Genomic DNA, 12,504 nt, shown 5'->3' on the forward strand with positions numbered 1-12,504 from the left:
AGAGAGTGAGTTCAGTCTACATCTTAATTTCATACTCGATAAAGCTAATAATTCCACATCGTTTCAATGCCGATCGCATATCGTTCTCGCGACGGTCAATTAACGTTTAACCTTGACGAGTATCGCCTTGCATATGTAGGTATTCAATCTAGCGCGTGCATGGCCAGAGAAACCATGCTATAGACTTGATTGAGCGATGTGGATTTGTCGATAGAAAATTGGATACGTGATAAGTCTTTGGCATGGTTCGTGATAAATTGCTAATTAATCGTTATTTTAATCTCAATCTCATCAACGCTATTGGAGAAATGGCGATATCATATTACAAAACAAGTTAAGAATATATATGAGTAATCGATTTTTTAGATCTATAATAGAGTGAGTGATCTGTAGTTTCATAGGCCGACGTCGCGAATTTCTGTGTGTATGTGTAACCATAATAAAAAAAAATTTTGAACATTGAGTTTTGGGGAAAATATACTCAAAATATATTCACACATTTACAAATATATGCATGTAATACAAAGATATCTGTTACAACAACGTTTCATGAAAGCGATATTATTATTTATAAATTGTATTCTTACTACACGATTAAATAGTGAATGTAAATTAAATAGCGAAATTTGTGTCTCGCTTTACTTTCATGTTGCGTGTTGTCGCACTTTCTATATATGCAATGCTAATTGATGCATCCGAGTCATTATATAAATGCGTTTCCATATACGCTCTTGTGAGAAATATAATGAAATATCACTATGTGAGAAACCTTACGTGTGCAAGTACGTATTCACGGATGTTACTCAATGTGTGAAAAATTATGTGAGCAAGCTGCAAGCGGAATAAATTCAAATAGGTTTCGCTCGCAGTAAGATGAAACAATGGAGTCCTATTTCGTGATTTCTCTTGAATCTTCCGTGAATTTATCATCGTTTGTATTTACGATAACAATTCACGTTTATTATGAGTCGTTGAGTATTCATAATAAATCAAAATTATTTCGCAAAATAATAATAACCGAGTGCGAGAGATATGTTTATTCGAATATGAAAAATTTATGCTGTTGTACTATCATCAGAAAATACAAACAGTTAAACTGATATATCTGATAATACATCCATGCCTAAAATGCATAAAAACCTTATTTATTTTTGTTATATGCCTGGCCGTCAAATGAAAGAATATTTTTGTAAATAGCTTACAAAGAATTGAGTATATATAAATGATTCGTTGATTACAAGAACTTCCCAAGCAAGTACTGAATGGCAACATTTTTCTGATGAAAGAAACTTGCACAACGCAAACATTCTTCCTTTTTCTTTTAAACCAGAGAATATACTGTTATTTCGTAACACGCAATATGGTTTGCGAAATTGTTACACTTTGTTTCATTTGCATATTTCATACAGGGTAATATTTCTTTAGTCACAGTATATTATGACTTTATACTTTGCGTGACGCTACAAATTAATGTAAATACCAATTTTAAACACATGCAAGGGATAACGCATATATCTTTCACATACCAAACTATATACGGTGATTGACATAATAGCTTATTCATTTGATAGCAATGTATTTGATTAACTAGAATTGACTCGTATCGCATAAACTGTGAAATCGATATTCATTCGAAATTGCTGACTCATTTTAAACACATAAAAGCGCGAATAGTAAATAATCTCGATAGATAATTATTGATCACGTAACAAATATTTGACTTGTATTATTTAATAATTAGCAAGTATTTTATTAAAACAAAAAAAGAGAGAGATTTTTCGTTAACTTTATCTAAAAACGAGATATACCTACGTAAAAGCTAGTAAGAATATGTGTTGCATTAACATTAAATTTTCCAATAAAATAAGCAACAAAATTATTGACTACTGAAAATATGCATTTTTTTAACTTTTTTAAAAAAGATGAAGAATGTTTTGTCTTTGAGAAATAATATAACGATAGAAGAACAAAATTAATTAGAAAGCTAATTACTGCTCATCATACTTAATGTGCAATAATTATGATTAATAATTATATAATATCGTAGCAAAAAGATCATAATTGTGTAACGACGAGATTAACTTTTGCGATTCCTTCGTTCGCGGGCGCGACGATTCGACGATTAACAATTATAATTATTCGACTGGACGAGACAGACGTAGCATGCGACGACCGACGCGACGATTTCACGATGACGACTTGCATATTCCACGCCGACGAGGCATTTTGCGGTGTGGCCGGCGGTTGCAGCCAATTTGCGTACCTCTATAAATACAGGTACCGGCGCTATGGCACGTTACTTGCGTCGGGAAATGTTTCTAGGCGTTCAGTATACCCGGGTATAGTAGGTATACATAATGCATGAGTCGACGCGCATCTCTCTCGCCTACGAGAGAAGAGAGTCTTACTCTGGGCCATCCTTCCGCGCACTGGCTCTTCCTCGTTTCCCTTCGTCGCCGTTGCGGATCCCGCTAATTAAGGAGCGAGAGATATCCGATGTCGAATTCCCCGAGAAGGTGGCTATGATAAACTGTGTAAATATTTTCCAACCGGCGAAATACGGTAGAGTCTTTCGATCGCCGTCGCCGAGGTGGTCAGAAGGCCGCGGCGCAATCGTAACCGTAGCCGTTTTTTCGTCGATGATTAAGTATCGATAATGACGCGAATAAGTATTCGCGTAATACGCCGGGTGATTCTCAACCGCGTCGGCCGCGCTGTCTCGTATACGAAGAAGATAAATTTCGAGAAGAAGGTAATGAGACTTCTTGCCTCCAGATTCGTCTTATAGGGATATTCTTCTTGCGATGATCAGCGGTCGTGTAGCCATCAACCGCGCGGAAAGTATTTTGAACGGTACCGCGTGATGGATATGAATATGCGACGTGTATTTATGTAAAATTTATCGCTTGCGTCTCGCTAATGTTTACGATACTATCAGTTTTACGAGTACCGGCGATCGATTATTTACGATTCGATTAACGATATTAAAATAGCAATTTGGATAATACGTGAAAATTTGAATTTACAATTTTGATTTTGTCTTTTTATACTTCAAGATCGAATTTTAATTGTAACGTTTCAATTACTATTATTATACTGATCGTTACATATAATTTCAGAAGCAGTGCATGCCTTTTTCTTATATCGTACATACGTAATTTACGGCCGGAATGCGCGAATAATTTTCATCTTTGGTAAGCGCATACTATCATTTACACAACGAATAGGGTGTAAATTGTAAATAACTTTACCGCTTTTATTCTCCATCGAATAGAGTCCCACTGGGGGGAGGGGGAGGGGGGAACAACCTAAAATAATGTCTTTCGCGTCGCGGCTTTGGCTCTCTCATTCTCTACCCCAGGGTCGCGGGGGCATCCTATCGCGTAAATCCATGCACCAAGAATTTCTAGGGAAGCTACGTCGTGATGCATGCATATGTATGCGCGCCCACTGCGTATACGCCAACGCCGGTAGACATTGGTTAGAAAGTAACTGCCAATTAGATGGAGTCACCGAGAGAGAAAACCTGAGTACTCGTCGCTTATTGTTAGCTGCGCATCTTACCGATGACTCACATTTTGCGTCCCTTCTGCAATCGATAATTTTTGAATCTAGATTTTCCCCGGTCTGTTAATAGGGAAACATAACAGCTGACGATGTGAAAACATCGTGCAAGCAGAGTATGAATTATGATTGCGATCTCGAGGCTCCCGTTTTCGAGAACACGCGTGGGTTCGGTGCAAGAAAAACGACAGATGCGTGAAAAGTTTCGAATTGTGGGCGGATTTTGGAACTGGTGGCGAACGAAACAAATAAATGGAAACGTGTCTCTTACGGTTTTGTTTTTATTTGTTTTTATTCAAAATAATTTTAAAGCGATTTCATTTTTAGAGAAAGTAATTTACAGCAAGTTTTTTAGGCTTTCAACTTGTTTCGTTTTTGAAGCATAAAATCTCCGGAAAATGGTTAATTTAATGCAAGGAACGATTTTACAATTTCCTGCGATGATTTTAATGAGATGCGATACGCATAATTGAACGCGTACTCGCGTAGCCGTGACTGCAATTAGATAAGCAGGTGATTCGTGTATTCGCCCCTTGTGATCGCGGCTGCGAGAAACGGTTGATACGCTTGGGTTCCCGACTCGCCGATTTCTCGTGTAATCAGTTCGATGCAAAAGTCACCCCGTCGGCATACATATGTACATATTTCACGATAATCATGCAGAAATCCGGTTCTTACGGTAATCGAATCGGATGTGACGGGAGTAAGTAAACCGATAGCAACGAGTTTTGCGGTCGCACAAGTGCATCGATTACGTGTGCTCTAATAAATAATTTATGAAAGTTACTCCCACGACAAAAACGGCAAGTTATATGATACATCTGCATCGATATGTATTTCTACTTTCACTTTTATACATATAATTCATATCAATATAATAATCTTTTTATACACATATATATCAATTCTCTCTCCGCTATTTCTGCGTATGATGATTACTTAATTATAATCGCGCGCTTAAAAGTCGCACATTGTTATTTTTGCGTTTGTCATAAATATATTTGACGTTTGAACGCGAGCCAATTAATTTAGACCACAGGATTTTTGTGGAATATTATTTTTTCTTTACTGCTAACCATCAACGAAATTGGATCGAATTATAAATGTCGCCATAATTTATCAACTCTCCATGCCGACATTAAAAACAAAGTCGAGGTAATATCGGTAACAGCTGATCCCCATGAGCCTCTTCTCATCGTTAAGTCCGACGCGCCCTCGGAAACCTTCGTCGCGATGGACGATAGCCCGCCGCTCCTGTACGGCCGGCACGCACATGCGAGGCCTGCAGGTGCACGCGCGTATACATAGGCAGATAACGACGTTCTTGAACGCAGATCGCGACGTAGATTTATCTGACGCGGAGGCCGCTGACGCTGTTCCCTCGCGCCACCAGCTCCTCCCCTTTGATAATCGTGAAAGGAGGCCTCTTTCTCTCCCTCCCTGTCTGAATTCCGAATGTGGCGAGACACAGAGGTAAGAAGAACAAGGGAGAGAGGAACAGAAGAAGAGCTAAAGCATAACCGTGGAAGAAGGGGACGAAAGATATTAAAAAGAGCGATTTTTCGGATCAGAAAATTTAGAACTATACATACGTATATATTTCAGTAATGAGTAAATTTTAAATTCTCGGTTTTCAATATTTTACAAGTATTATCGATCTTATTATTATGTACCATAATTTATATAAAAAATGTATAGGAAATCCAAAATCTTTTATAAATTTTTCTTCTATTTTATGTGCGCAAACATTTGTATATTCTTCTTGATTTTTATCGATGCTTCTTAAATATTATAATCAAAATTGTTTGTTTGCGCACACGTGTAATCTTAGAAAAAAAATAATTATAAAATTTTATTAATCCAGAATAGCAGAGGGAAATTTAAAACATTTTGTTGAGCTCAGTATTTGCATCAGATTTTCCACACTTTACATCCTCGGGCATCGTCATAGAGATTCATGTATGTACACTTCTCAAGTGTTTGTACAGGCGGCAGGTAATCGAAGCCATACGATACGCCACAATTTTCTTGAGAAAGAACGGATAGATTATGTGGCGGGTAACCGGTTGAAGCAATCGTCTAACTGTTTAAGGCATGGCGTTGATGGATCTGGTCAAATGTGCTGGCCTCTCTGACAACGCATCTGTCGTTAATTCATTTAGCGATAAATTAATAACCATATTCTCTAACTTTAGATTTAATAGTATTAGTGAAATTCCATTAATTAGTATTAGTATTTATTCCACGTGATTATAAATTACGTCACTTTAAAGAAAACGCTGCTCTACGGAATCTTTATATATTCACGTGTGTTCTGTTTTATTAAAATCTTTTATATGATTATACATATATATGGGCGAATCATGCCGTCTATGCACGCGTAGATCGCATTGGTATTAAAACAATTTATAATCGGTATCATTGGACATTTACGTTCATTCTCAATATTTCTCAATATAATTTTTCATTTTACGAACTTTTAACGATGTGATTATGGTCGCATCGGTTCCTCTGAGCAACGCGAATTTTTTAATTAAAAATAATAACTGTAGAATATCAAAGCATGGATTAATCGCAACTGTCATGCGCGTTGAAAATCGACACATATATTCCCGTTGATACAGCATGATTTCGAATCGCTATTCGCAGGGATCGTATCGGCGCACTTTTCACCGTGCCATTAATCGTATGAAGAATTAATGTTTGCGCGGGAGAGGAAGAGGGAATAAAATAATTTCCCTTTACATGGCAAAATAATTCTCGCAAAACGTTCTCGCCGCTATATTCCATAATTTAATGGCCGTAATTTACCGACAGCTGTATATTCCGCGAGCGATGCTCGTGTGCCTAGGCAAAATATTACGTACGCCCCGTACTTGTTGGCCGCTGCATTGCAGCGATATAAATGCTCGCGGATGGACGGTCTCGATTGCGGCGCGTATAAGCAGGTAGAGATCGGTTAGCCGGTGAAAATTGCTCCGGTGCGGATCTAAAGGTAGTCATCGTACACAGGCAATCTCACTTTCGCGCACGCATAGACAATTCCAAAATCAGTGTATGCCGCATTATCATACATAGAATGCCTCGCCATGTATAAGTATATCTTACGAATAATGTCTTAATCTTTGGAAACATTATTCGCTGTATGAAGATATGAAAGGGCCGTTGTCTCGATCGGAAGTGTGGCTACTCTTCATTACTACGTTGAATAATATGCTATATATAATGTACTGTACTATAATATAATTAATAGAATGGATATGCATGAATAGTATATATGGCTAGTACTAAATTGTAAACTTGTTCGAATTATTAAGCATTGTCTGGTTCCGTTAGACTTCATTTATTTTCTATGATGCATTAAATTATCAACAGTTTTCACAAATATAATGGCATTATGAGGAGCATTTAAAACTCGCGTGGGCTGGATGTGTGAGTTAAACCAATAGTTCTATTATTCACCATTATCGAGCTGTTCTGTCTATTAAATTGCCGCCTATTCCTTTTAAACACATATAAAAATGATAAAATGTTTTACCGGAAACAGTTATGTCTGAAATGTAATGCTTCACGTGTCAAATAACTCTCTTTGTTATAAACGTATTAGTTCACTTCTGATGAAAAATTAATTTCGCATGTTTTTTCATGCAATATATTGTTAATTCTCCGTAACTATTAAAAAAAATATAATTACAGTATTGTATATTATTATTATCAAGTTATAAATTCAAATTTCAATCGTCAAGCAATCTAAAAACATATAATTTCATCAATTATTTCCTATTCGCATATATATTACAAAAAAAAGTTGTAAAAGAAACAACAATAGAAATAAATGCCAAGTAGCATTATCTATTTTCCCATTCGTCAGCCGAAAGCGATAATCACGTAGCAGCGGCGTTCCGACCGTTAGAATGACGTTGTTTCACGCGGGTAACGATCCTCGAGATCTCATTTACAGTACAAATTAGTCGTAGGCCGGTCCTCCGTCCTTAATGGCCGGTCGGCACGCAAAGAAGTTAAGTTTAATGAAGACCGCGCGTTATCCGTGACGAACCATGCTCGCGCTCCGTTCGCAAGCAAGCAAACCAGTGTGCGAATATATGTGTGTGCGTGTCTGTGGTGCTCGCGCGCGCGTATGCTCTCAGCGTATGGCGGCTGAATGCGACTTAAACGAAGATTTATGCCGCGACGCGTAAATATAAACAACAATATGCAATCCCCGGCGCATTGTCCCGCGTGGTGGACGCGTGAGAGTCGACCAATGCGAACTAATAAGCCCGCTGTCGTCTCACGTTTGGGTTTGGGCGTATGTACGTACGTACACGCGTGTGCTGGGTGCACGCGGCATTTCGGCGACGCGACCCCGACTCCGCGAACTACCGCGTCCCCCGAGACTAATCGACTGGGGTATAACGAGCGACCGATTCCATCCACGGCACTCCCCGGTCCCTCCGGGAGAAGGCCGTTTTTTGCGTTTCGTCGGCGGAAATTTGTCTGTCGCTGCCTTAATACAACGGCTGTCACGCGCGTCGACGATGTGATCCATCCCGGGCTACTTTTGAAGTAGACGAACTTGTTTCTCGGATTACAACTCGTCCGCGTGATATTTGTTACAGCGCTTTCGGCAGGGAAATACGAAGAGGTAAACGATAGCCCAGTATTTGAATGTTTAGGGTAATTACAGACACATGTACATTATTCTTTTTTCTATGTGAATTGTTTTCTGTATAGAATGGTTAAAATAAGATTTAATTAATATTTATGTATTGAATTGAAACCGGTCGGTAACCATATAAGAAAGAAAGTGAAAACGGTAATATTCCAAAATGCGGTAGTAAAGAATGAAAAATATACTTGAACTTATATTTATATTATACTAAACATGAATAAATAAATGCAGTCATATTTGAAGACAAAGAGAATGAAATGGAACGATATAATGTGCGATTCCTCGATTTGCTACTCATTTTTGCAATGAATTACAAAATTTAATAGGATTATGCGCAAAATGCCATACACGTTCGCCATATATTGTCGGTGTGTCGCCGCGAATAATATCCGTAGGAATGATGCAATTAGTTTTCACGGTGGATGACTCTGGCGGTACTCGAAGAGTTCCGCCAATTTGGAGTTTCCGCTTTTATGAGGTAACATGTAATACTTACGCTTATGTCCTCCATGCTGTAATTTCCGGCGTGCATTAATTCCTGATTGGTACAATTTTCCATGGACGAAAACATAGACAAAGAAGAAACGCACACTAAACGCGTACTGTCACTCGCGCTCTGCGCTCGTCCTTAACGCACTATTCTTCTTCGGGTAAATCACACGTCCGCCTATCGACTCAACAACAACAACACCGGCTTCTTTCTTCCACGGAGAAATCATCACTCGAAGAAACCGGTCAATATCGCTGGAGACCACATCGGCTAAACTTCGCTTACGACCCGCGTCGTTTCTCTGAAGCTTTATTGACTCACCAATGACACTCGTCGAGAGTCACACTACGTTGCACGTTACGTCGGTATATATACAGCATAGGAAGGAAACATGCATGCGCGACGTTCACCGCAAGATCGCCGGCAGGGTCGTAGCCACCGCGACACGGCGACGGCCGCGGCAGCCAGGGTGGTCCACGAAGCGTGACATCCTCCGTATCAGTCGTCGAAGTCTCCGAGCGCCTTCGGAACGGAAAATAACAGAGTCTCACCGATCGGAATATCACTTGCCCTCAAGTCAGGTCGCACTTTGAAGATCTTTTTTTGATCTTAATCACTCACGTTTAATCGACGACTTTGCGATTACGAGACATTTACAATCGCGAAATGCGCAATTGTTTTGGAATTGATTCTGCGAAAAGTCACTCGAAAAATCGTCACCCTGGCGATGATCGTAGACGATTCGGCGTCGTCTTCGTTATCGCGGACTGCACGGAATCAACCGTCTAAGAAAAAAGAAGGGGACCACACACAGCCACCGGAGGTGTTCGGGGACCGTCACGGATGCCGTCGAAGAACCGATGATATGGGTGACCGCGCCGAGAGAGACAGAGAGCCAAGCGCTCGCCGGCTCGGACTGAAACTCACTGAGTCGGCTCTTCTGGTGCCCGGCAGGTCTGCCCGCGCCGCATCGTGGTGAGGGATCATGAGGCAGACGGAGAGGGAGGAAAAGAGGGTGGGAGGGAGAGAGAAAGAGAGAAAGCGAAAACGATGTGGTAGAGCGAGACGAGGGCGAAGCGGGGTTGGGGCCCTACCATCGTGGCCCCCTCCAATCGGCCCACTGGGTGCCCAGGGCTTCGACCATTATCTCTCTTAGGCAGTTCTGCCTTACGCGAGGAAAATACGTGGGGCAAGGGCATCGGGGAGGGATTGGAGGGCTTTATTATATTTACGAGGCGTTATCGAAGCAATCCAACAATATTGATTCCGCGCCGCGGAGCGATCGACCATCTCAAAGAACGCCCAGCCACGGACCCCCGCTCGGCTACGTTTATACGCTACCGGAGGGCTTACGGCGCCCTTATTCTTTCCACTCGTGCGTTCTCTCGACTTCGAGACTTTTTATTTCGTTCGCCTTTCGCTTTAATGCCCGCCGAATGCGATCGAATCGCTGCACGTTTTCCCCCGCGTGAATTACGCGGCAATCGTGGGCTCTCCGTTGCTGCCGATGCTTCTGTTGTTCCGCTGTTGGAGAAATATATATTAAGATGGGTAGGGTGCTTCATAAATTCGACTAGTGATCTCGATCAGGATACGGGCAACTTAAGGACGGATACAAGGATAATACATTAATTTTATTATGATTTTTGCTTACGGTTATCTCGCATGAAAGATGGCAGAGAACAGAAAAAGAACATTTGCTTATTGTTTTTTCTAAATTTATGCATACGAAATATAACATATTTATAAATTTAAAAATTGGTTTTTTTTCATAATAAAGATATGCGGAAAACTTTTTAGGTTTTATTATTAACACAATTGCTATGTTGAGAGATGTAATGAGATATTTATTAAAAAAGATAGACTGAATTAAAGAACTGGTCATTTCAGATTTAATATGCTTGATGATTTTAAATATCTAGATCTTCTCATTTTTTCATTTTAGTAATCTCTTCTTTCTTTACCAAATTTTTTTACTCTGGGTATAACTACTATAGTGGCTTAAAGATTATTAATTAAATATAAGTGTTATTTTATGAATATGTTATATGTATGTGTGTATATATAAAAAGTAGGTAGATATGTGTGAATCCTTGGCTTTATGATTTTATTTTTATCGCTGCTTCGAGACTCGATCTTTTTATGACAATGCTTAAGTCTCAAATTCTACTTTGACCATGTAACGCTGCGCATATATATTATCTCATTAAAAAGAAGAGTAAAGGAACCCATTTTTCGATTCGAACGAACCGTTTCATGTCATCGTAAACATTACGAAACAGTTTCGTCCATGTTTTCGCACTGTTACAAGCATGAGGTGTTACATCTTATTTTTACGATAACCATAAAAGGTTGCTTCAGCTATTTATCACAGTACACATCTGACATGTGTGTGCACAATCGCTGTAATATTTTGTCAAACGCAATTTACATTTATAAAGCTTTACAAAATAGTGCCTAGAAAATTATCCTGAGAAGTAATTTAAAAATAACAACAGTTGCATTGCTATAACACGCACACATATTATATAGGAATATAATTTAATAAAATAACTCATCGTATATAAAAATATAAAAGTGCGTATAAGAAAGAAAATTATGTCGTTAATATATGTCGTATTTTTTTTCTACGCGACTGTTTTTGCCTCTTAACTCGTCATTTTGTATTCTTAATATAATCTTTACACATTAATTTTCTCGCAAGTTGCTTGTAAAATTACATTTCGCGCTCCGACGACACAAGGACAAATGATATCATCAGTATTGCCACTGCAGCTGGAATAACGTATCAAGATCGCAAGAAGCGTAATGCTCGTCGGCACTAATCTTTTAAAGGAGAACTGTCCTGATTACCTTTTACACGGCTATTTGCGTGGTGGTAGTTGGATCATGTTAGCGACAGAATCTTGCCGTTGTTCCGCGCACGAATGTGTAGGTGGGACGATCGCATAACAGCTGATCGTCCTCGCTGATCGGAACGCTAACAACGGCAGTGCAGGAAGCTGCGGACGTCCCTGCGGTGTCGTCCATTTGTATGAGTCTCGGAATTTCATCCGTATTCGATTTAAACGCAAAGATAACGAAGCAACTTCTCTGTCTTTTTCTTTTTCTCTCTCTCTCTCTCCCTCTTTTTCTCTCTCTTCTCGACTTTCCGTCCCAACGTATATTCGCACAGCAAAGTGTTCAAATCATGAAACATATACACGCGCTTACGGCGAAGCTGATAGAAAACTCAACGCAAGATGCACATCAGGCAACAGCATGATCAGAGAGAACAGGCTCGAGCGTGAAGATTATAAGACATGTTTTAGGAAGATACGGTCCATAAATTTCGATTGTACCGCGTGAGGGCGAAAGTAGCGGTTGTTAATCACGCGTATTTATCTACATTCTTGCGCGACGATCATGCGTTTCGTATAGTAGTGTTCACATAATATTGCACTTTGACAAACTTTAAAACAGTCGTAATATTTGGCAATAATTTTAGATAATAGATGTTAAAGTTAGAATTCAATTGTAGTTTAAATCTTCCCTGAAGTATTCCTGTTAGCTTAATCTTCCATATATCATATATAGAAATCCTCGAACATCAAGTTTCTTTCTTTCTCTTTTCCTCTTTTCTTCTCTTTATCGAGCAAGAAAGTACAAGAGTACCAGAGTAATGTAAAGCTGTTGGATCCTTCGAGTTGAATTCAAATATACAGTTATAACGTTCAGTGCGCGCATGAATGGAGTGTAATGCACCTAAAGTATGTCCTTCTTGTAGCCGGATTGCCGA

At 39.4% G+C, this 12,504-nt stretch overlaps 1 protein-coding gene across 1 annotated transcript in view; it reads right to left on the bottom strand.

Moving 5' to 3' along the window:
• The window catches only part of LOC115232799 (TSC22 domain family protein 1), a 79,789-nt gene extending 70,166 nt beyond the window's left edge, over positions 1–9,623 (bottom strand). Inside the window, exon 1 of the mRNA XM_029802906.1 lies at positions 8,733–9,623. Coding sequence (XP_029658766.1) covers positions 8,733–8,807 — 75 coding nt within the window. The 5' untranslated portion in view covers positions 8,808–9,623. The remainder of the gene's footprint in view (positions 1–8,732) is intronic.
• Positions 9,624–12,504: the final 2,881 nt, after the last annotated feature.

This window comes from Formica exsecta, unplaced genomic scaffold, assembly GCF_003651465.1.
Source record: "Formica exsecta isolate Colony F162 unplaced genomic scaffold, ASM365146v1 scaffold15, whole genome shotgun sequence".
Classification (NCBI taxonomy): Eukaryota; Metazoa; Arthropoda; class Insecta; order Hymenoptera; family Formicidae; genus Formica; species Formica exsecta.